This window comes from Bactrocera dorsalis, chromosome 6 (genome assembly GCF_023373825.1).
Source record: "Bactrocera dorsalis isolate Fly_Bdor chromosome 6, ASM2337382v1, whole genome shotgun sequence".
In the NCBI taxonomy this organism is placed as follows: domain Eukaryota; kingdom Metazoa; phylum Arthropoda; class Insecta; order Diptera; family Tephritidae; genus Bactrocera; species Bactrocera dorsalis.
The window spans coordinates 13,630,536-13,653,707 of NC_064308.1; the positions used below are offsets into that span (position 1 = coordinate 13,630,536).

General features: G+C 32.5%; 1 protein-coding gene across 29 annotated transcripts in view; it reads left to right on the forward strand.

Annotated features, from left to right (window-relative positions):
• Window positions 1-23,172, forward strand: part of LOC105227083 (muscle calcium channel subunit alpha-1) — a 133,193-nt gene that overhangs the window by 89,776 nt on the left and 20,245 nt on the right. For 23 of the 29 annotated variants that reach the window (XM_049459519.1, XM_049459517.1, XM_049459518.1 and 20 more), the window contains 12 exons: window positions 1,591-1,643; window positions 3,577-3,723; window positions 4,111-4,582; window positions 5,664-5,747; window positions 6,124-6,183; window positions 6,265-6,453; window positions 6,514-6,759; window positions 6,814-7,473; window positions 7,538-7,974; window positions 8,639-8,679; window positions 17,223-17,341; window positions 18,895-19,272. In XM_049459519.1, coding sequence (XP_049315476.1) covers window positions 1,591-1,643; window positions 3,577-3,723; window positions 4,111-4,582; window positions 5,664-5,747; window positions 6,124-6,183; window positions 6,265-6,453; window positions 6,514-6,759; window positions 6,814-7,473; window positions 7,538-7,974; window positions 8,639-8,679; window positions 17,223-17,341; window positions 18,895-19,032 — 2,646 coding nt within the window. In that variant the 3' untranslated portion in view covers window positions 19,033-19,272. Of the gene's footprint in view, window positions 1-1,590; window positions 1,644-3,576; window positions 3,724-4,110; window positions 4,583-5,663; window positions 5,748-6,123; window positions 6,184-6,264; window positions 6,454-6,513; window positions 6,760-6,813; window positions 7,474-7,537; window positions 7,975-8,638; window positions 8,680-14,310; window positions 14,677-17,222; window positions 17,345-18,894; window positions 19,273-23,172 lie in introns of those variants that run through there. The other 6 variants (XR_007423111.1, XR_007423110.1, XM_049459516.1 and 3 more) reach the window with 6 other exon arrangements.

Sequence of the window (23,172 nt, forward strand, 5' to 3'; positions counted from 1 at the left end):
TACTAATTTCTTGTTCTCAGCACGGTTTTCGTAAAGGGAAATCTACAATAACTAATTTGCTTGAATTTGTATCACATGTATCAACGGGCTTTAGGGAGAATAAGAATACTGATGTTATATACACAGATTTTAGTAAAGCTTTTGATAAAGTATCCCATTCAATTCTTTTGAATAAATTTGATCTTCTTGGTTTTCAACCAATATTTCTAAAATGGGTTGTTTTTTATCTTAGTAATAGAATTCAACAAATCATATTTAACGATCATTTTTCTGACATAATCAATGTGCCTTCAGGCGTTCCATAAGGTAGCCATCTAGGTCCAATTCTGTTCTTGTTATTTATTGATGACTTATCATCTGTTGTTAAGTCTTCAAAAGTTTTATTATATGCTGACGATGTAAAACTTTTTAAAACGTATACTTCAAACAGCGAAAGATGTCAGTTGCAAACAGACTTAAACAACCTAGTTTCTTGGTGTGATAGAAATGACATGCCATTGAACCTTAAAAAATGTAAAACGATGTGCTTCTCACGTAAATCTGTAGACCAGCGTTGTCCACGGCCTATGCGCACAATAGCGCACGGACAGTGCCAGACACCTCACACCAACATGTCGCGACAAGTGTCTGTGAAAGCACGATTGTGCTACTGTATTCAACTTCGTGGGCAAGCAAAGAAGAATTTTGCGATCAGTTGACGCTAGAATAACCAACACAAGCATAACGTGCACACAGTCACGTTGGACAACACTGCTGTAGACCCTACTTCATACGCAATACAAAACTTTAGGTTGGACCCCAAACTGAATTTTAATCTTCACGCATCGCTCGCTAGTCGTAGGGAGATGCTTGGTATAATACAATATTTCTTGTAAAACTCATGAATGGGTCAGTCTGTAGCCCATCTCTCTTATCTGACATTAATTTTAACGTTCCCGCTCGCTATACCAGGCAGTTTAGACCCTTACTTTTTCTAGAACAAATTTTGAGTTAAAGGAACCATTCCGCCGTATATGTCATGATTTCAATTCTCATTCCACCACATTTGATCTAACAGACTCATTCTTTACCATTAAAAAAATTATTTTATCTACTCTCAACAAGTAACATTTAAAAATTATATACTTTAATTTAATTCTTAATTTTGGCTGTTGAAATTTTTGTTTCTGTAGCTGAGCAGCTTAAGATCGCAACGCTTAAAACTCTCTTGCCTTTTATGACTCGGCTAATTCCGTTCGCGGATTGCGCCCCTCGCGTCGGTTGGGCGGGAGGAGGGTAATCGTTGGGTATTATTATGAGGATATATGTATGTCAATGTGTATCTAAAACTACTAGATATACATATATGAATGTACATATATGAGTTGACTATTCTTGGATGTAAAACATAGAAATTAAACAAAACCCTTATTTATTTGATTTTTAGTATTGCATTCTGCTCAACTAGAGAGAAAAACGCCAATTGCTTTAATGTTTTTTATGTACCTCAAAAGGGTTTCTTATGCAACTCAATCAATGCTTGCAGCCACAATTACTAAATTACGCTGTTATTATTATTGTTTTTTTTTTCATTATTTCCAAAATATTTAGGGGAAATTCAGTTTATGTTCGGATGGCTCAAAAATGAAGAGAGAGGACTGTCAGTAAGTAAATAGTTTTATTATAAATTTTCAATATATTTTAAACTTTTAAAATAAAAAGGTGAAAGCGTAAAATACAATTCCGGTGTATTTATACATACATGTGATAGCACATCAGGTTTTGATAAGGTAAATTAAAATTCTGGAGATAATAGTAATAAAAACCACCTCTCGGCTGATTATTGGATCATGCTAATATTTTTTAGAGACTGGGTCATAAGTCAAAGAAAAACTTCTCCGTTTTTTTTAAGTTAGCACCCGAAATGCAAATATAGCCTTCAATGTTCAAAATTTGACTTATTGTGGACAATTAGGAAGCTTTGGGGTTAAAGATGAATTTTTATATAATTTCTGCGATGATGCGAATTTTTCTTCAGCAGAATCATTCGCCATAGACAGTGACAATAACAGGTGGTGATCCCTTGATGCCAGGACCGAACAATAATAACGTGGTTTCATACGAACTTCCCAACCAAGGTGCCGGAGCTTGGACTGATGGGACACAACTCGTCTTCTATTGGCCAAAGCTGGTTGGTGGCAGAAAAGGTCCGAATTAAGAGACCGTTGAGGAGAGGCAATCCCACCAAACACACAGTAAACCCTTCATGATCGTCAATCTTGACTTGGCCATCGTTTCCAATTCGAGCACGGCTCTTCACTTGATGTTCTCGTAAGTGATCCATTTTGCAGCAGTGATTTCCCGAGGGAGTTTGGTCCATGAAGTATTTACTCATGCAGACATTGAGATTATTTTGATATCTAGCCTCTTTTAAATGGTACCAAACGAGTTTTTGTACCATGTTTAGCTCCTGGGCAATCGGAACAAAGCTTGCTTGACGGTCGGACTCGACGATTTCCAATTTATCGAGTTTTTGATAATTGATCAAAATAACAGGAAATTAATTCATGAAATCCTCAACTGCGCATGACTGACTCCTACAATATCAGGACTATAAACACTAGTGACATTTTCAGCTGTTGCGTTTTCACCACTATTGAAGAAAACCTGTAAAATGTGGCATATTTTATCTTTACTGATGGTAATCTTAGAGATGTTATGAAACAATACTGAGTCTAGCAGTCTCACAATTGTCGGTTAGGTTTGTTTAGATCTAAATTTGATCCTTCTAACGTCATATTGCGTTATCCTTTCTCTTTTATAAAATGCGAGATATAGATTACTAAAGCCATCTATTGAAAAAATAATACATTTCTTCTTACTAGACTTTATATGTATATATGGTATATTATTGAATAAAATGTCATCTAATGCAGCCAAACATAATAAAATTAAACGCTTGTGTAAGTATCTTACAGTTGCTTTTTCATTTAACAGTAGCTAATTTACGCTAGTAAAGTTTTAATGTACCCTGAACAGAGTTTATTAAGTTTCCCACGAAGTTTGTTTGAAACGTCGATACCCTATAAAATATATAGTACATACTTGTTTGTATATAAATAATCTGCATCATGAAATGAATTTATTTATTTTCAAGTATGTCTGCTGTCTGTCTGTATACATACAAACTAGTCCTTCAGTTGTTTAGCCATTGAATTTTTGCACTAGTACTTTTTCACCAAGAAGAATTTATCGGAACGATCAATATCGGACTAATATAGTATATAGATGCCACACAGACTGAGCAATCGGAATCAAGTGCTAATATGAAAAATTGTTTCATTTGACGAAATATCTTCACAAAATTTGGCATGAATCATTATCTAAGGCAGTAATATAATCTACGAAAAATTGTTCAGATCTGATTACTATAGCATATTGAACGAAGAAATGCTGTGGATGTACATAATCCTACCTGTACTGACATGAGTAATATGAAATAGTTTGTATATAATGCAGGGATAATTGCGCTATAATTTCTATATGTATGCCTTCAGACATACGAATGTTATTAATGTAATTAATTTCACTAAATAGTGGCACCTACTTATTTTATGAAGATGGAGATGTACATAAGCCGCGGTTAATGGAGCGCGCATGGGATAAAAACAAATTTCACTTTGATGATGTTGCCAAAGCGATGCTCACCTTGTTCACTGTTTCAACTTTTGAAGGATGGCCAGCGTAAGTATTTATAGAGCTGTGTAGAGAATATCATACAATATTAAAGTTCTATACCCACCTACACATTTTTTTAATAATTCCCAACTCTTAGAATATGTTATTCAGTTAAATTGATAAAACAATGAAATTAATATAAATAACTGTCTGGAATTGATAGCTGATCTAAATGAACTAGTGGCTTTTGCTGCACGAAATGTGAGTTGTAATAAGGTATATGTATGTAAGTATAATATGTTGAGGAACGAATTGTGGGTTGTAACGTTTTAAAGGAGTGAGTTTAATTAAACTATAAGTTGAAACTTCGCTTGATATTTAACTTATGATAGTTAGTGCCCTTATTTATACATTTTACTCCACTACTATTCTTTTTTATTTCTTTCATTACAGGCTTTTATATGTATCTATTGATTCTAATGAAGTAGACGGTGGACCGATACATAATTTCCGTCCCATTGTTGCTGCTTATTACATAATTTACATAATTGTAATAGCTTTTTTTATGGTAAACATCTTTGTCGGTTTCGTTATCGTAACTTTTCAAAACGAAGGTGAACAAGAATATAAAAACTGTGATTTAGATAAAAATCAAAGAAATTGCATTGAATTTGCACTTAAAGCAAAACCAGTAAGGCGTTATATACCAAAACATGGCATACAATATAAAGTATGGTGGTTTGTTACGTCATCATCATTTGAATACACCATATTTATTTTAATTATGATTAATACTGTGACTCTTGCAATGAAATACCATAATCAACCACCGTGGTATACTGAGCTCTTAGATGCTCTAAATATGATTTTTACTGCCGTGTTTGCGCTAGAATTCGTGTTTAAGTTGGCGGCTTTCCGTTTCAAAGTAAGTAAAATCTCAACACATAATAAGTAACAAATTCAGTGTAATGAATATTAAACCTCTTTGTTAAATTTCTGGAACCTGATATATATTGAAAAGTTCTTATGTCTTAGCTTTTCAATATAGTAAGAAGTTTTTACAGATGTGCACATGAATTTTAATTGGAAATATGTATGTATACACTATTGGATTTTGGTATCACATCCCAACTTACTTACAAATTGTCCAGACAGTTTTTAATTAACAATTAATACAGTTCTCATGCAATCTATGAAGTGTACATATCTCCCAATGTAGAAATATCAACTTCTTTAAAATGCAATATCAACTACTTTCGTCTGGTGGGAACATTTCTCCCTACAATTCTTATATTTTCACAACTTTTTGCCCAGTTTCAACCATGATATAAGCACTGTGATTATCGAAATCCGACACAACCACGCCTTCTTCCCATTTCACACATTGTTTTTCTATCTCATCAGTTAAATTTCCAATAGTTAAATGAAGTTTTAATGATGGTATCGGAATGAAATAGTGTCTTCAAGACTTCGAAATCAGACTATATCTTTTCATGGTCCTTGTTAACGAATATTAGGACCTCAGCTCTTATGGCTAACTTTATACCGAAAATATCAAATAATCAGTAAAATCTCTTAAGGAAATTAAGTGGCCACTTTTTCCTGATACTAGTGTGCTCTAGTGCCAAATATGGTTAAAACCTACTCAGTATGTACTATTTGTGAACAATTTACTATGTCATATACATACATATATGTAAGTTCTATAACGAACTGAACACCATCCCTTTTTATTTAATGTTTTTAACAGATAATTATTTTGCTAACAACTATTACACTATTTCCTACTATAACATCATATATGTGTAGGATGCATCTGGTTATGAATTGCTACCAATCACTTTTAATTTTACACCTGATTTAATGTATGTAGACACAATGTATGTTTCATAATTTGTGTACCTTGAAATTTAATGATACTCAGAAAACACAAACTGAATAATAAATTGTTGTAATACTTCTATATTCCAAAATATTTATATCTATCATTTCAAATTTACTTTTAGAATTACTTTGGAGATGCTTGGAATGTTTTTGATTTCATAATAGTATTGGGTAGTTTTATTGACATTGTTTATTCCGAAATAAAGGTAAGGTATAACTGTACGAGTAATTATAAATTATTTCATATATGGTAACAAACTTTCAAATAAGCACAACCAAGAATTATTATTAAGTATGTTGTTTAGGTTTTATATGCAATATAGTACGCTTCTATCGCACACATTACCTTATATTGGTAAAAGATTTGTACTACAAAATGTAACACGTTGTGATATGAGTAAATTCATTAATATTTATAATTGATTCTTTCTAAGGAACTCAATCGTTAAATACTCTAAAAATCGTTAAAAAATCTAAAAAAGTTAATAGTTTGTTTATAATAACAAATTTTTTCAACTTTTCTCTAGGTTAGTGTATATTTTTAATTTAAGATATAATTCCTCAATGTTTCTTTGGTTTAAGAATAAGGATACTTCATCTCTGCCTTGTGACATCGTGGAGGGATGCAAAGCTAAGGCCAAGGTTTGCACTTATATTTCGTAATTATCAATAGCCAAAGCCATAACTTGTTAATGGTACCGCTTTGGTTGTTTTGTTTTACAGACGGGATCAAATTTGATATCGATAAACTTTTTCCGTTTATTCCGCGTTATGCGCTTGGTTAAACTATTGAGCAAAGGTGAAGGAATTCGGACACTACTGTGGACATTTATCAAATCTTTCCAAGCTCTTCCTTATGTAGCTTTGCTGATAATTATGCTGTTTTTTATTTATGCGGTTATTGGAATGCAGGCATGTAAAATATTGATAACATAACAATTAACATGAATAAAAAGTAAGTGTAAAATTTAGGTTTTCGGAAAAATCAATCTGAGTGACGAGACCGCCATACACCGGAATAATAACTTCCAAACATTTCCACAGGCGGTACTAGTCCTTTTTCGTTCTGCAACGGGGGAAGGCTGGCAAGAAATAATGATGTCTTGTTCGACAGACGAAGATGTACGTTGCGATCCGAAATCCGATATGACCAAAGATTGTGGGTCCAATATTGCATTTCCTTACTTTATATCCTTCTACGTTCTTTGCTCGTTCCTTGTAAGTTGCATATATTTAAAATAATTTGATCATTTGATTTCATAACTGCTTTAGATTATCAATTTGTTTGTTGCTGTTATTATGGATAACTTTGATTATCTGACTCGCGATTGGTCGATTCTTGGACCTCATCATCTGGATGAATTTATCCGCCTTTGGAGTGAATACGATCCAGATGCTAAAGGGCGCATAAAACATTTAGACGTGGTTACGCTCCTACGGAAAATATCACCTCCGTTAGGATTTGGTAAACTTTGTCCACATAGAATGGCATGTAAAAGACTTGTTTCCATGAATATGCCGCTAAACTCTGATGGTACTGTTCTTTTCAATGCAACCCTGTTTGCAGTTGTAAGAACATCACTAAGCATTAAAACTGATGGAAATATTGACGAGGCTAATGCGGAATTGAGAGCAACAATAAAACAAATTTGGAAACGTACCAGCCCTAAACTCTTGGATCAGGTGGTACCACCCCCAGGAAATGATGATGAGGTTACCGTTGGAAAATTCTATGCCACATATTTAATTCAGGATTACTTCAGACGATTTAAAAAACGAAAGGAACAAGAAGGTAAAGAAGGACAGTCTGAAAATGCGACTCTAACACTACAAGCGGGATTGCGAACATTACATGAAGTATCACCAGCATTGAAACGGGCGATTTCTGGAAACTTAGATGAGTTATCTGAGGAACCTGAGCCGATGCATAGGGTATACTGCATTTGTTATATGTAGATATGCACCGGGTTATAAAACAAGTTGTTTTTTACATTAGAGGCATCATACGCTGTTTGGTACAGTGTGGTCATCGTTTCGACGACATGGTAACAGCTTTAGACAAGATCGGAAAACTCAAAAATCGCAGTTAAATGGAGATATTGGTGGTACCGAATCAACGCCTACTGCTGCTGACTCGTTCAATTTGAATCCGATGTACGACACCAACCGCTGCAATGTATCTGATAGCACAAATCATATTACAAAAAGTCTGATGCAAGCGAGATTTGGTTCCCAACAAACTGAAGGCAGTGGCAGTAATTCCACTGAATACCATGACTTTAATGCTCCTGGTGACTTTCGTACATTTAGTGAGAGCATATCCTTGCGGCCACTTGTCATGAATAGCGGGAACGATGGCAATAACTTGTTAACTCTTCCTTCAGGGTACATGACAAATCAAGAAAGTCTATTTGCTACAACAGAATCTTATGAGTGAGTACTACCAAAATATATAGTTATGAAACGAATATTATGTGCTCCGGTAAATTTGCTGTAGTATTTACTTGATTATATAAGCCACTATTTTACATAACGCTCGTGTTTGGATTAGTAGATGACTAAATGTTAAAATAAATCATTCCCTTTTGAAGGAATTATTCACATTTTAATTTTTGCATCGGCATTAATAATAATTAAGCCAATAATGGACTGCGTTCAAGATATGAAAATAAAAACACAAAGAACTTTAATTAGTTGTAAGTTAGTAAGTTTTTTAATTTTTGTCCACCAAACACGCATCCTATTCTAACTATTGAATAGAACCTATTGATAAGTAATACGAACTATTCCTTCAATTTTTATAAGATATCGAATTTATTTATTATTATATGGTACATTTTAAATTCACTATCAAATAATATAGCCTACTCTGGAAAACATTCGTATTAGTTAAGTGATATTAGATTAGTAAATTCAACCTACATATGTTACTCGTAGGACAATTTCTTAGTTAATTACCAGTTTTGGAAAATAACTAATGTGTGTGCGAGTAAATCAGATTTTACAATTATATGGAACGTGCTGAATTCCTTAGAGATATTTTTAATTACTTAATTTTTATATGTTTGTTTACAATTATACCGGAATTCCATTTCAGCAGCTCTACCGCCGGGTTTTCATTGCTCCCTTACAATAATGGTAAGACAATACGGAAGACAATCCTTAGGTTAAAATCAATTTATTATTTTGTATATTGATTTTATGAGTTCTTTTTGCGTTCTAAAGAAGTTTGATTATTAAAATGTCATTATTTTTACGTAGCCCTTAATTTTTAATGAAGTTTCACGGCATCTAATCCATAATTCTACTAATATTTATTCCAATTGTTCACCATTGATTGTAATAAAATAGTATACTAATTTGTTTTATAAATAGTTCTTATTTCTTAACTTTTTAAAAATTGTTTTTCGAACTATCTTTCAGTGCAATTTTAGACTAAATACTGATTTTATGTTTAGTATTGAAAAAATATTATAGAATGTTTTCCCCTTTGGGATGATTGGAAATGAAGTTTGGCCAGTTGAACACTTTTGCTCAAGCTGTTGTATGTGTTCTACATATGTGATCCAAAAGTAGGCTTTGTAATCTGGGAAGACGTTGAAAAATTGCGAAAACTTCTTTGCAGGCGTCTGCTTTTATTCTTACAATCAAATAAGGTTTTTAATTTTTAGAAGCTAATGTTTTTATTTTGAATCATTCCTACCTCACTATTCACTAGTAAGCTATATTATAAACTTCCAGCTGGAAGGGCTTGATGTTACGTCTTTTATATATAAAATCAATATCACCGCATTTTCCATATATTTAGGTGGAAATAAGCTTTGCTTAACAGATGAATTAAATAGTTTTGTTAGGGGTTGGTATATACATTTGGCACATTTTTTAAGAAAGTATGAAGGAATCTAGCTGGACCATAATTAAACGATTGTTCTAACATATTTAACTGATATAAGACGTCTGCTTCGTAAATGGTGGGTGCATTGATGACAGAAATCGGATATAACTTGTGCTGATGTGGTACATTTTTTGGAGATTCTGGAGAGTAATTGGAGCTATTGGAAGAATTCAGCGAACATATCAGAAATTGTATGATTGTCACTAGAGTTACTAGACTTATATTTCATAACGGACAGATAATTAGAAATCTTGCGTTTGGAGTTGACGAAGCCATAGGACAATTTTGGATTACGTATATTATTTTTTACTTTGTTTATATAATATATTTTGTTAGAAGACATTAAAAAAAAATTAAGCAAACCGGTTGAGTAGTTCGACCAGAATCATTTCCGCCAGTTTAAAAAAGTGTGTTTTGAGAAAAACGCGTACTCCGAGCGCTCGAACGTCGAGCGGTATTATTATTTTTGGCCTTTTTCGAAATCTTCCAATGGTAAAGTGGGTTTCTGCACTAATTCTAAGGGTATAAGGGAACAGAAACTGCAAAAAAAAAAAGAATTTTGAAAAAAGATTACCTTAAGTTCAGCAAAATGTCGACGCAATTTAGAATATAATATTTTGAATAGTCAGCAACTAAACCTGTTTTTTTGAAAAGTTTAAAAGCACGAGATTTTCTATTTTTTAATTTACATAACTTTTCCGAAAACCATAAATTAAAACTCATTCTTTGAGTAACAACACACTTCGAAACATATTTTTCAAATAAATTTAAAATAGCATGGATGGAAAGCACTAAATTAAATATTGCCACTGTAATCTGGCCAAGTTACTTTAGAAAGTTCGTAATTAATCTTCTTAAAATAAGCTTTCGAAAAGTTGAACCGAGAACAAAGGTCTTGTGTATTATTTTGAGCAAAGTTGGCTATGATTTCGATGTTAATTTTCAAAGCAAGATGATACGAGTCCTCTGGCCGAACAGGGGGCTTATCACGTTTGTGCTCAAATTTGCGCACAAAAGCCCCAGATGGCCAGAATGAGTTGTCAAGTATCAATTGAAAATTGTCAGCGGATACGTCGATCTTAAACGACGAAATGTCCCTGTTGTATTTGAAATTAGATTTATGGATGTTTGTATCTACCGTTTTTAATTTCGACGAGATATAACTTTTATATCATCGACTGTGGTATCCGCAGCAAGTCTCGAGATAAACATTGCCTTTTTGTGTGGTATTACAACTAAGTTTTTATTAGCTGACTTGGAGGTATTTGGAGGCGGATCTTGAGAAATTTTCCGCTTACCGTGTTCAGTAACAGTTTTCTCTGTGTCCTGATCAGACAGAACCTTCTCTCCTTGAGGACAAGGGGATGAAAGATTGATGTGGTCAATAGTGGGTGGGGGCATTCGTTTTAAGGAAGATACAGTGGTATCTTCATCAGACGGACGTTTACGTTTAGATGAAGGTTTTGGATTCTCTTCCCGCACATTTAAGCATTGAAATGATTGAAACAACGTTTCATAATGCCTAAATCTTTCAGTAAGTGTTTCAAGCTCACGACCAATCTCCTTGAAACCATTGCGCGCCTGCTTAAAAACTTTAAACAATTCGATTTCTGTTGGCCTCCATTTTACGCAAGACCAGCACAAGCCCTTGCCGTCAATAATATAATCCAATATCCTACCTGTGAGTCCAGCACATTTAAGATGGGCAACCCGTCACAAAGCCAGCAAGAAACAAAGCGTTCTGACTCGCCTTTCACAGAGCAGTTCGGAAAGTTACAAGTCATAATGAACAAAAACAATATTAAATAAAAATAAAAAAAATGTTAAATAATAAAAGTAAAAAGAGCAATGACAAAAACATTTATAACAAATAAATGCAATAAAAATAGTTGGTTATCAAAGATACCAACCAATGTAGCGAGCAGTTTGAGATGCACTGTAACACACGAAAAATAAGAAACTCGCAAAAAATTGTAGACAAAGATGGAAACGAATAAAAACAAGAAAGAAGTTTTAGTAAGCAATATAAATTAATACTAACAATTGCACTATTTAAAATGTAGCACAAAAACAGATTGAAAATGACTCGGCGGAATAAATTAGCCAGCACACAATTAAAGTAAATTTCAATTGCTTTATAGAACACTATATCAGTGATACTTATCTTAACAGATCGCTTAATTCAGATAATTTCACCACAAAGTTTTAAAAAAGTATATAAAGTAAACAAATTTCTAAGAGAACGAAAGCACAGCTGCACACGAGAAATTTGCCAGATTATCATATGTGTATACATACACATATACATATTAATTTGTAAGGGCTGGTTTAAAGAAACGGTCGAGACTTGTTAGTTTTTTTCTTTTGTGTAATAGCTTCTAACAATTTCCGTGAGCATATTAATAAGATGTGATATCTGATTTGCATCATTATTGTTTTCATATCATGTATCAAGGTATTGATACATTCAACTGTTTCCGAAAAACTGTTCGTTATTGCATATTCTCCTTCATTGTCATACACTTCGAAATCTGCGACATCTTCCGTATTTTGATCGTCGTTCCAATTTTCGACCTTCACTGCTGTCGTCAACACCACCCACCTTGGACAATAACGATTGTACCTCCCGAAGTCGTCTGAATTCATCCAAGACTTTTGCGATTTAGCATATTCCAATGGGTTTTCAAACCTTTTGAAGCATGATTTCAACTTATGCGAACCATCTGCGCTCTAAACAACATATGTAGATGTGATTCCATCCTTAGCTATTTTTCGGCCAGGTGCCGTTTTTTCATAATATTAATCTGATTTGTAATGATTTTTTCTGCTTTGTTGATATTTTTTAATACACTATTGTAAACAACTCACAAGTTCAAACGTCCATGACAAACGATGTACAGTAGAATCCCGATTATCCGGATCAAATAAAACCAGGGGTATTCCGTATAATCGAAAATCCGGATAATCGATTTCAAAGAAAATCAAACAATATTTAAACTACGTAGATTAAAGTTTTATTATGTAGTAAGTTGTACAAGAGTAGTTTAGATAATATGTACGATATATAAAAACCGAGTTATAACGATAAATAATGTATTACATAATGCCTATGTAATGTAAAATTTTGGTTAGAAATAAATTGTTATTGGGCTTTGACGTAAAGAATCACCTCGTTTCATTGCGGCCAAGTCCCTGATGCGTTTCAGTTGTAACAACTGTATGGGATCCGATACATCCTGTCTTTCAAACCACTTAAAAGCAATATCAAGAGCTTCAAAAGCTTCTGCGTGAGATGGTACTTGACATACATCCCCAGTTCCAGTCTCTTCCTCATCTTCTCTCTCGTTATTGTTCAAATCCTCAATGATTTCTTCATCAGTTAATATTTGAAATCCAGGGTCTTCATTATCGCAGTTCAGCCATTCCTTAATATTTTCTTCATCGCACCCTTCACTAATGCTATGAATTTTCATTGCTTCTGTTATTTCTTTAAAATCGTCATGCGGTTTAATCAAGGAATTAGATAGAGTTAATTTTAATAATTTATTCCAAGCTGTCCGAATGTGACTTGCCCGTATTTTGGCCCACTCACGGACAATTGCTTTCTTGCAGCATCTCGAGACTGGTGTATTTCTTACTTCGGACCTTGTTCTCCAAAACAGCCCACAGAGAATAATCCATTGGATTCGCATCTGGTGAATTCGAGAGCCATTGCGTGGTCGTAATGAAGTTCGGAACGTTGTTTTTCAGACATTCTTGGCTTACTCGCGCTTTGTGAGACGGTGCTGAGTCTTGTTGAAATGTCCATGGTTTGCGACCGAAATGTTTGTTTATTCACGGCTTCAAAGCAGCCTCCAGAACACTTTCCCAATAATATGTCGCATTTACTTTGACGTCAGGCTCGATGAAAACAATTGGAGAGCGCCCATCTGCGGTGGCAGCAGCCCAAACCAATATTTATGGCGGGTGCTGCCTCCTGGTGGCCAACCGATGACTTAGATTCTCATATGAATGGTCGATTAAGAGTTTTGAGAGTTTAAGAATTGCTCAATTGGAAACATTTTTTCATCAGAAAACACAATGTTCGGAATTTGACCGCTTTCGTCCGAGCGGAGACTCTCTCAAGTCTAACTTATTGCTGCTTCGGTGTGAGATCACGGGCCTTTTGGAACTTGTACGGCTTGACCTTGAGCTCATTTTTCAATATGCGTCGGATGCTGCGGTCGGATATTTTCTGTTCTTCAGCCATTTGATTGGCACTTCGTCGTGGGTTTCGCTCAAGTCGCTTCTTCACTTTCCGAACCATCTCACGTAACGTTGCAGTCTTTTGATGACCATCTCCATGGAGTTTTGCGATGCTACCAGTATCATTGTAACGAGTGATGGTGCGATAAACAAAAACGTTATTCAAATTAAGGTGTTTGAGCTCACGAACAATTGCTGGTTGTGATTTTCCAGCTAAATATTAAGCAATCACACTATTTTGTTTGAATTCCATCGCTGATCACTTTTTTGCGTTCAGTTTTGGCAAAACGCTTTTGTATACTTGTGAACAATACTCCGAACTGTCATTCAGCAAATTTTAAACAGCTGATTCTATTGCGACAGCTGCGCCAACGGTGTGAAGTTGGTTATACTTCAAGTGCCGTATCCTGTACGTATACATACATAAGTATGTATGCAGTATACATATAAGATATGTATGTGAGTTTCTTTATTCAGAAAATTTTCAACTTGCACTATTTTCCTCAAATGGACAAATGTCAAGTAAAGTAGAATTTCATAAAGTCGATATAATTTTATATTAGATTCTCAATGATTTCATAAGAAAGTACAAAAAAATTTATAAATGCCACAATTTTTTCTTTTCCTAGTTCCAATGGTTTGAGTCAAAGGACCTCGCATTGCTGAAACATCGTATTGGGGACATTTTTAGAAGCGTATATATTTAAACATATATACACATTAATTTATATATAATTTATTAATTTATATGCTTTTATATACAAACAGGAACAATTTTTTATAAAGTAATATCCGATAAAATTGATGAATTTAATTTGAAAACGAAGTGTTACTTGAAATGTGATTGAGATAGGTTACTAACGAAAAGGGCATCAAAATTTTTACAAGTATTTCAGTGTAATAATTGCATCCGATCTTGCACTTATAACACCGGCGAAAGCGTCGCCACACTCAACATTAACAAATATGGAAGCTCGTCCTACACATTTCAACAGGTTCAAATTACATTTTATTACTAAAAATGTGACATATCTTATTCATAGTAGTTTCTCACGACATTTACTTCGACCCAAACTTTTGTACATAATAAAACTTATGTGGATCGAAAATGTTTGTTCTTATACTATATGTATTTTAGGAATCCGCGTTTACATGTTGTACCTAACTATTATTAGTGTGTGACGCAAATCTCGATAAATGTACTAAACTTCAAAATAATAGGAGAATCCTCTAAAGAACTCAATATTAACTTTTATTGCTTCATTAATCTAATTATTGTAATCAAACAAATTCTAAATTTATAATTTCAACATTTATTTAAATACATGCATGTGTTCGTTAGAGAGTAAACTTCTTTGGTTAGAATGTTTTATATAATTATTACACAATATATCTTATCGAAGTGTACGTAATTGAAAATTTATATTAAATTCAGACTTTTTATTCACAAACATAGGTTTCATACTTTTCATTAAATTAATTTTCACTGGAAGTAATTATATTTATGGATTTATTTGTTATTAACTCAATTATGCTACTTTACTTACTAATGTATTATGAACTTTACTCAAATTTTTTTTGACATTTCAGGATATACATATTTTTATACATGTCTCAAAAAAACACATCAAATTTTTTGAAAACAAAAATATAATGTTTTTTAAATTATACGATCCCCGACAGCACTAAAAACAATTGTCCTTCGCTGATAAAACAAAAAAATAAAAATTTCTCCTTAAACTAGAAGATGTTCTTCGCCCAATGTCCAACGATCAAAAAACAAGATCAAGAGTTTACAAAATGTCCGATTTGTTCTACCAAAATTCGATTTTTGAACAGATAAAAAAACCGGTAGTACTGTACATACAGAATAGGCTGACAAAATTTTCGTAATGATCGGATCATCGGTGTCGAGTTATGACTGTAGCAAATTAAAAAAATGCTATTAAAAAAAATGTTTAAAAATAAACCAATAAAGGTGAATAAACTGAGCGGATAAATTTTAAATGGGTGTAACTTAAAAACTATTTGGAATATCGATTTTTAATGGTATAAACTATCCATATATACGAAAATAAAAAAATATTTTTCGAAATTTTAAATTAAGTGTGCTCATTTCAACACACCTCTTGGAAAAAATACGTTTTGTTAAAAACTCGAATTGTGATATTTTAATTTTTCGTTAGCCATCTGTCGTAGTATTAGAAACAGACACATAACGTATAAGTTTATAGTAAATCAGTGGATTGTCATTAACTATTGGAGAGAGTATTTCCAAATATCTTTAATTCCTCATAGTATTTACAAGTTGAATAAAAGCTTTACTCTATACACCTACCCCAAATTATACATGCATGTAGAGACATACATATACATATACAATATTATACAATATAATAAAATTTTTTCGGGTTCGTTTTTTCCCCAAAATGATGCCTTCCAACCAAAAGAAAGTGCAGCATTTTATGCACTTCTCAAAACGTAAGGGTAGGAGTGGGCTAGCGCACGTATAATATATTTATCTTTTTTGTTAGTTACTTTCTTAATAAAATTGCTGGAAATTGCGAATGGGTTAGTTAGCAATTTTTTTCTGTTGTCTTGTAAAATGTGTCATGGTCTAATGCCGCATTTATATAATATTGCCAATTAATTAGGCAACATTTAAATCGAGGAAAGAAAACATTGTTAGTCTTGCCAAAAGTTCTTTTACAAGTTCAGACTATTATAAAATAAAACTGTAATACTTTTCTTAATAAAGTAAATTTGATTTAATAATGCATATTTTAGATGATTCGATTCTTTGATCAATAACAGCACGCACAGTTTTTAATGGTATTGACGACACTGCTCAAATTAAAGATTTTGATTTTTTGAGTCTTTTAATTTCTATGGCGTATTCAACAGGCATTGTTGCTATGATTAGTACCTAAACGAAACTCAGAGAGCATCTTTTTCTGTTAGTACTAATATGTGGTAATGCCAAAAATAGACTGTCAATACTGTAACAATCTCCTGTGGGTAAAAACTGAATATACATATTTGAGATTGACTTTTGAGTTTACTGTGTGAAAAAAAGAAATTTATTTATCTTGATCATCTTGATCTATCGCAATAATAAAATCTTAATATTATATTGTATATCTTGTAGAGAAGGTACGATAAAAGTTCATAAATTCATTCATAAGATTTTTGTCTGGCTTCTATATTATTGAAAACGTCAGGCATGTTTAGTGCAGGAAAAATAACAGCATCATAGGTATATGTACATTGAAATTACAAATTGAAGCAGATTATAACCCTTGAAGAAAATCTGGCAAATATCTTCATTTACGTTCGTGTAAGATGATTTTTAATGATTTACTAATAATGTAATGATATACTCGTAATATGGTTATATGTTTGTAGCTTGCCAGTATTTGAAGTTGAGTTCAACACTAATCCTCTAAATTGTGTTTATTTACGAGTATGTGGATGCACTATATATATTTAAAATATGAGTTTTCTAAATAATATTTTTACAACACTTTTTAATAAATTACAGCAAATGGTATTCGTGGCCACGATCGTGCGATACTAACAAAAATAGGTAACCCTTGTGATCCCCATCCTTCAGCAACTTTATCTAAAGTCAACGGTCCTGCAGAAAGTCTCGTTGGCGGGGTACGTAATGCCATTTTTTATTATTGTATACGAGTATATAAAATAGAGCGTATCGATTTTTTTGCTATTAAATCGCATATGCGGAAATATTCTGCGAGTCCTTCTGATTTTTGCCTAAGAAACTATGGCTCTTAAACCGGTTTCGAGCCACCGATTTTTAAGACAGAACTTAAAAGACTGAATAATCGGTTATGTGGGAGATGTATTGTATGTTAAAGTTATATGATCTGACCGATTCCGACAAATGATCAACAAAATATAAAAATATCCCTATGTATTAAAATTTAATCGGATATCTCAAGAACTGGCGAAAAGAATATTATATCTTATGACAAATGTGTATGTACAATTTTTAAATCGCTAGCTCGAAACTGGTTTTAGACCCATAGTGCACTAGCAGATGATGTTCAAAATGATCCGAAGAACATTTCCCGCATACGAATATTTCTTTAAATTTTTTGGCTCGTTGTGAATCGACCCGCTCTAGTATATATATATAATGGAATTGTTGATCCACGCAAGTTGGTTGATAGGACATATGATAAAAGTTGGAGTGTTTTTAAAATTTCGTTTAAAATTTTTTTCCAAAAAAATTTTAAAAAGTTAAGTATATAATGAATAAAAATAAACCGTTTTCCTCATATATGTACATATGTCTCATATGCTGTTTATTCAATAAGGGGATTATCTTGCTCTTGCAAGTTTGCACGATGACACAAAATTCAAAAATCCTATACGGAAAAAATCAAGGCCATGAGAGCACCCATTGCGGAATCTAGTGATATATGAACAGCTTATTCGGTCAATTTATTGTAAATGGCTATTGTGCTTGACTATTTTGAATTGGCGCTCCTTTTGCATTCATTATTAACAAAAAACTGTAACAAATTTAAGAAATTATAAAATCTATTACCTTCCTCAACATTTTAACGGCTAAATATGTCTTTATGTAAAATGCAGCTGGCACAGGGTTGCGATTATTTTATTATATGCCATCGCACGAGGATAAATATGGAGTTTGGTCTGACATATTTTACAGCCATTGCAAATATTTTTCTGCGTCTGTTTTGTTATTGTGTCGCTAGGAAATTGGAAAATTCTAAAATTCGAGCAATACGTGCAATACGTGCACCATGCAAGGGCTTTGCAAGTGCAAGAGAATCCCGCTATGTACTCCAAATTCTGAACAAATTCAGCAATGCAATAAAAGAACAATTTTGCGTATTATATTGGAGAAATTCGAGTGATTTATATTTTGTTGTGTGCTAAATTGTTAAAAGGTGAAAAATAAAGTCATGAAATTGAAATACTGCTTTCTAAACTAAGTATCATAGAAAATATCATATCTACAGAATTTTTGCTAAGATAAAACCTTTTGGGTTTTTATTAAAAAGATTTTTTTTATAATTTGTTGTTAAATTATACTCCATAGAGCAAAAGAGCTAATACACCCATTATACGACAATACGAATGCAACAATTCTATTTGGTACTAAATAGATTGAGTTGGTTTAAGTCAGCTAAAAAAATATACAATATATTATATTTATGCAGGTACTAGTTGCAGAAGGTCTAGGAAAATATTGCGATTCAGAATTTGTTGGTCAAGCAACTCGTGAAATGCAAGAGGCTTTAGACATGACGGTGGAGGAGATGAATTTAGCTGCTAAGAAATTACTAGCAAACGAATAAAGTACTGAGCGGAAATTATTCGATTAATTGTTAAGTTTCACAAAATTTAGCTATGTACGAATTACTTAAATATCCCCTAAATGAAATTTATAGGAAAATAAAACAACCAACTATGTAAATTCGCGAAAATCGTACAGTTCACCATCAGAACGAAAACCTATAAAAATAATACGTTTATATTAAATGACAATGTTTCCCACAGTAAAGCCAAATATATACATTAATATCTATATTTATTTATATGTATAGATGCTAAATTTTTTTGAGTTAAGGTTTGTATATTATGTTCGAACAATGCGAATATTGAAGTTATCGATAAATATAAATTATAATAAAGTATTAGAAGAATTATGATAATATCTAAATATCTTTGGTAAAAGTAAGAAATCGGAATATACCGTAAGAGTTTGCACAATAAATACGCATACAAAATTTTACGAATGACAAATGGGATCATTTTGCCACAAGAACTGGTGAACAGAAATTAAAAATCAAAATTTCAGTTAAGAAACCGTTATAATATTCACACACCCATGTTAGTAAAATGATTTTTATTATAATTACACCATGTATTATTTTGGTTTTCATCGGTCAGCTTGAACCTTAGCTATGAGCTACAGTGGTCCGATTTGAGCAATTTATTCGCAGATGCCTTCGACAATAATGTATGCCGAACAGATTAATATCTTAAAAATAGAGGTGGACAAACAGACGGACATGGTTAAATCGACTAAACTCGTCACGCTGATTACACTGTGGAACATTTTTGGGATTATTATCTGGGGGGTGAGAAATTCCAAGTCAGGGTGATGGTACTAGGTCAGTATAGTAAAACCCTCAAACTCAAAGGGCTTGGCGTTCGTATGTGTCAGTTTTTTTTTGTGACCTTTTAAATTTTTTCCTTATCTTGATGTTTTTTCGCTTAGTTGTAACATTTTGGCAAAAACGTAGTTTAACATAACTCGCGAACCACTTGTCCGATTTTTATGAAACAAATTTAGAAAAATTAAGAATTACAATTTCTATTTGTTTTTATTCAAAAAAGTGTCATTTATCGCCTTTTTTCATAAATTTTCCCCAATAACTCCAGACTTCTGGCCATAAACTACTAAAAAAATAAAGTAAACATTTTTATAATTTTTTAATTTTATTTTATTAATTTATTTTTATTTATTTTAATAAATATTGCCTAGACTTTTTTTTTGTCAAAATGTTACAACTAAGCGAAAAAACATCAAGATAAGGAAAAAATTTAAAAGGTCATAAAAAAACCTGACACATACGAACACCAAACCCTTTGAGGGTTTTACTATACTGACCTAGTACCATCACCCTGACTTGGAATTTCCTACCCCCCAGATTAGCTGTTGTACTGTGTTATTTATGTACATACATACGAGTACCTTGCATTCATCTTTCGCATTACAAATAAATAAACAAACTTTTCCTAATATAATTATACCATTTTATAACATACTCTCTGTCTAAGTATCATCACAACGTGTCCACAATATATATACCATATACATATATACGTTGATGTTGGCCATATTTGGTCTACATATGTATATAAATATTAAATATTATTGCTATTTAAATAATTTAATTTTTCAACATTTGTATGCATACCTATATACCATATACATATGTATGTTTAGTTTAATTCTCTACTATTTTTGGTACGTGCTAAACAACAATCATTTTTGCACGTGAATATTAAAATATTGATTTATACCTGAAGAAAATTATATAAGTATACTCAAATTAAAGTGTTTAAATTTTTTTTTTTTTTTTTTTTTTTGATTTTGAGACAGCAAACACTTATTGTTAAAATTATGTATAAAGGAAACATCACTAAAGTGCCTCAAAAATTCGTTCGTCGTTTTACCTGCGAGAGCATAATAAAATGTTAAATATAAAATATAGTATCCAAAGTACTTTAATGTTTTACAGCTTTGGGGGTCACTTTGCACATTAATGTTTATATACGAATAAATATTTAGTGGTACATATGTACTCTTTAAACTTTGTGGCCTTATAAAACTTAGCTACAAGATATGTACTATATATAGACCTGTATAAATAAATATATATTCAATACTATAAATATAACTCTTTTTTGAGTCTTATATAGTTTTAAAATAAGTAAACATCAAAGAATTGTCTACTATTGTTTCTTTACATTGTTATTGTCTTTTTATAAACATACAGTGAATTAATAAAGTTTACATATACCTAGTTCTCTTAAATTACGAAAAATATTTATTTTTTTCAGGAATTTTTTACTTCAACTGGTCCAAACGTTTGTAATAATATTCAGAATTAGTTGTTTTGCCAGTTTGCAAGTAATCCACAAACAAAATTTCTCTCGCATCCCAAAAAACTGACGCCATAACCTTCTTAGCCGATTTCCGGACACGACCTCGTTTTGAAGCCGAACAATTAAGTTTACACCATTATTTAGTCTCTTGTTGTGATTCAGGATGATAGACCCAAGTCTCATCCATAGTGATAAATCAATGCACTCGCATTCGAATGTGTTTTTGTTCCATTGTTAGCGAATGCGGCTTTCTAAAACCCAAAATTTCACTTAAAATATGGCTTACACTACCTAATGAGGTGTGTAGAGCCTCTACTAAATCTCTCTCAGTCAATCGACGGTCTTCCAAAACCATATCCTGTATTTTGGCTATGATTTCTAGTGCTGATGCGCTTTTTGGCTTCAAGGCTTGTACGACCACGTTTAAATTCAGCAACACCTCTTTCTACTGTTCTAATTTACATTCGTTCGTGAATTTCTTTTGGTGCTACATCTTCCAAAAACAAGAATTTTATCAAAGCCCAGAATTCAATTTTTGATGACTGACCGATTGACAGATTCAAATGAAACTTCATATACATACGTTCATATGAAGAGTATACCAACAAAAAAAAAAATTAGGCTAGTAGCAACGCCCTCTCTTATCGAACGGCAAAACTTATTGAACAACCTGGTACATCCAAAGCTACTTGTACGAGTATTGTAATTACTTTTGATTTATATAAGTAAATAACCATTAGTGTATGTAAACTTGATATGAATTAGGCGCATTTTAAGCTTTAGTATTAATTTTTTTATTTGTGTAAAAAAATATTTTGATTTGTTTAATGTTAAATATACATCTTTTGAAGTGGATAGAAAAGAAAACCCAAAATTTATTCATTTTAAAACAAATAAACGTGTCGTAATTTAATAGAAGTAGGTGTATGTAAACTTTATTGATTCACTATATTGGAGTACTCACAACGTGTCATAAAAAATCATAAAATCATAAAGTTTTATACAAGTTTAAAACATTTGTTGTTGGATTGCATACTAAAATAAGTTTACGCAATTACAACTCTGACCGCTATGTTTTCGGATCGTTATAACTAATAACTTTATGAGACTATGTGAAACCCCTAGATATGTGGTTGTCCGCACGTGTACGCAAAATTAATAATAATAATATAAGAAAAACGTCAACATACTACATACATATTGCATAATTCCTTCTCAATATTTTTGTAACTGCAGCTGCGGCCCTATTTAGAGCAACAATTTATATAATTTATTTATTATTTATAAATTATTACATATTTCGGAATCCTTTTTAACGATTAGAAATACTGTAAATGGTAGGTAAGTAGAATGTCTGACGCACACCTAGGCCTTTGGAGGCCCACTGTAAAACCACATGGACTAAAATCCCCTCACTAATAACTTCTACAATAGTCATTATATGGCGTTTCCAGACTTGTCTGTGAATTCAGTAGTGACCTATTAACACTCTTACTAGAATTATTATGTCATTTCTTTTGAATTTTAATTGCCTGCGTGTGCCGACCATACGCTACTCCTACCACGTTCGATTGCTTGTGCAATCAGTGAGGGATTGCCTTCACCGAGACTCCGCTAAATCTATTACATGTTTCTCGATTAAATATCTACAAGTAGCCAGGCGCATCTGAATGCCCTCACGAATTTCTTAACTACTTTTTAACGATGCCCTCAGTGGATTTACAGATTTTACAGCGTTCGACTATTTGTATATATAACTAAATTCCCTGTTGTGAGCACACTCCTTGTCAGAACAATAAGGATAATAAGTTGTGATCTCC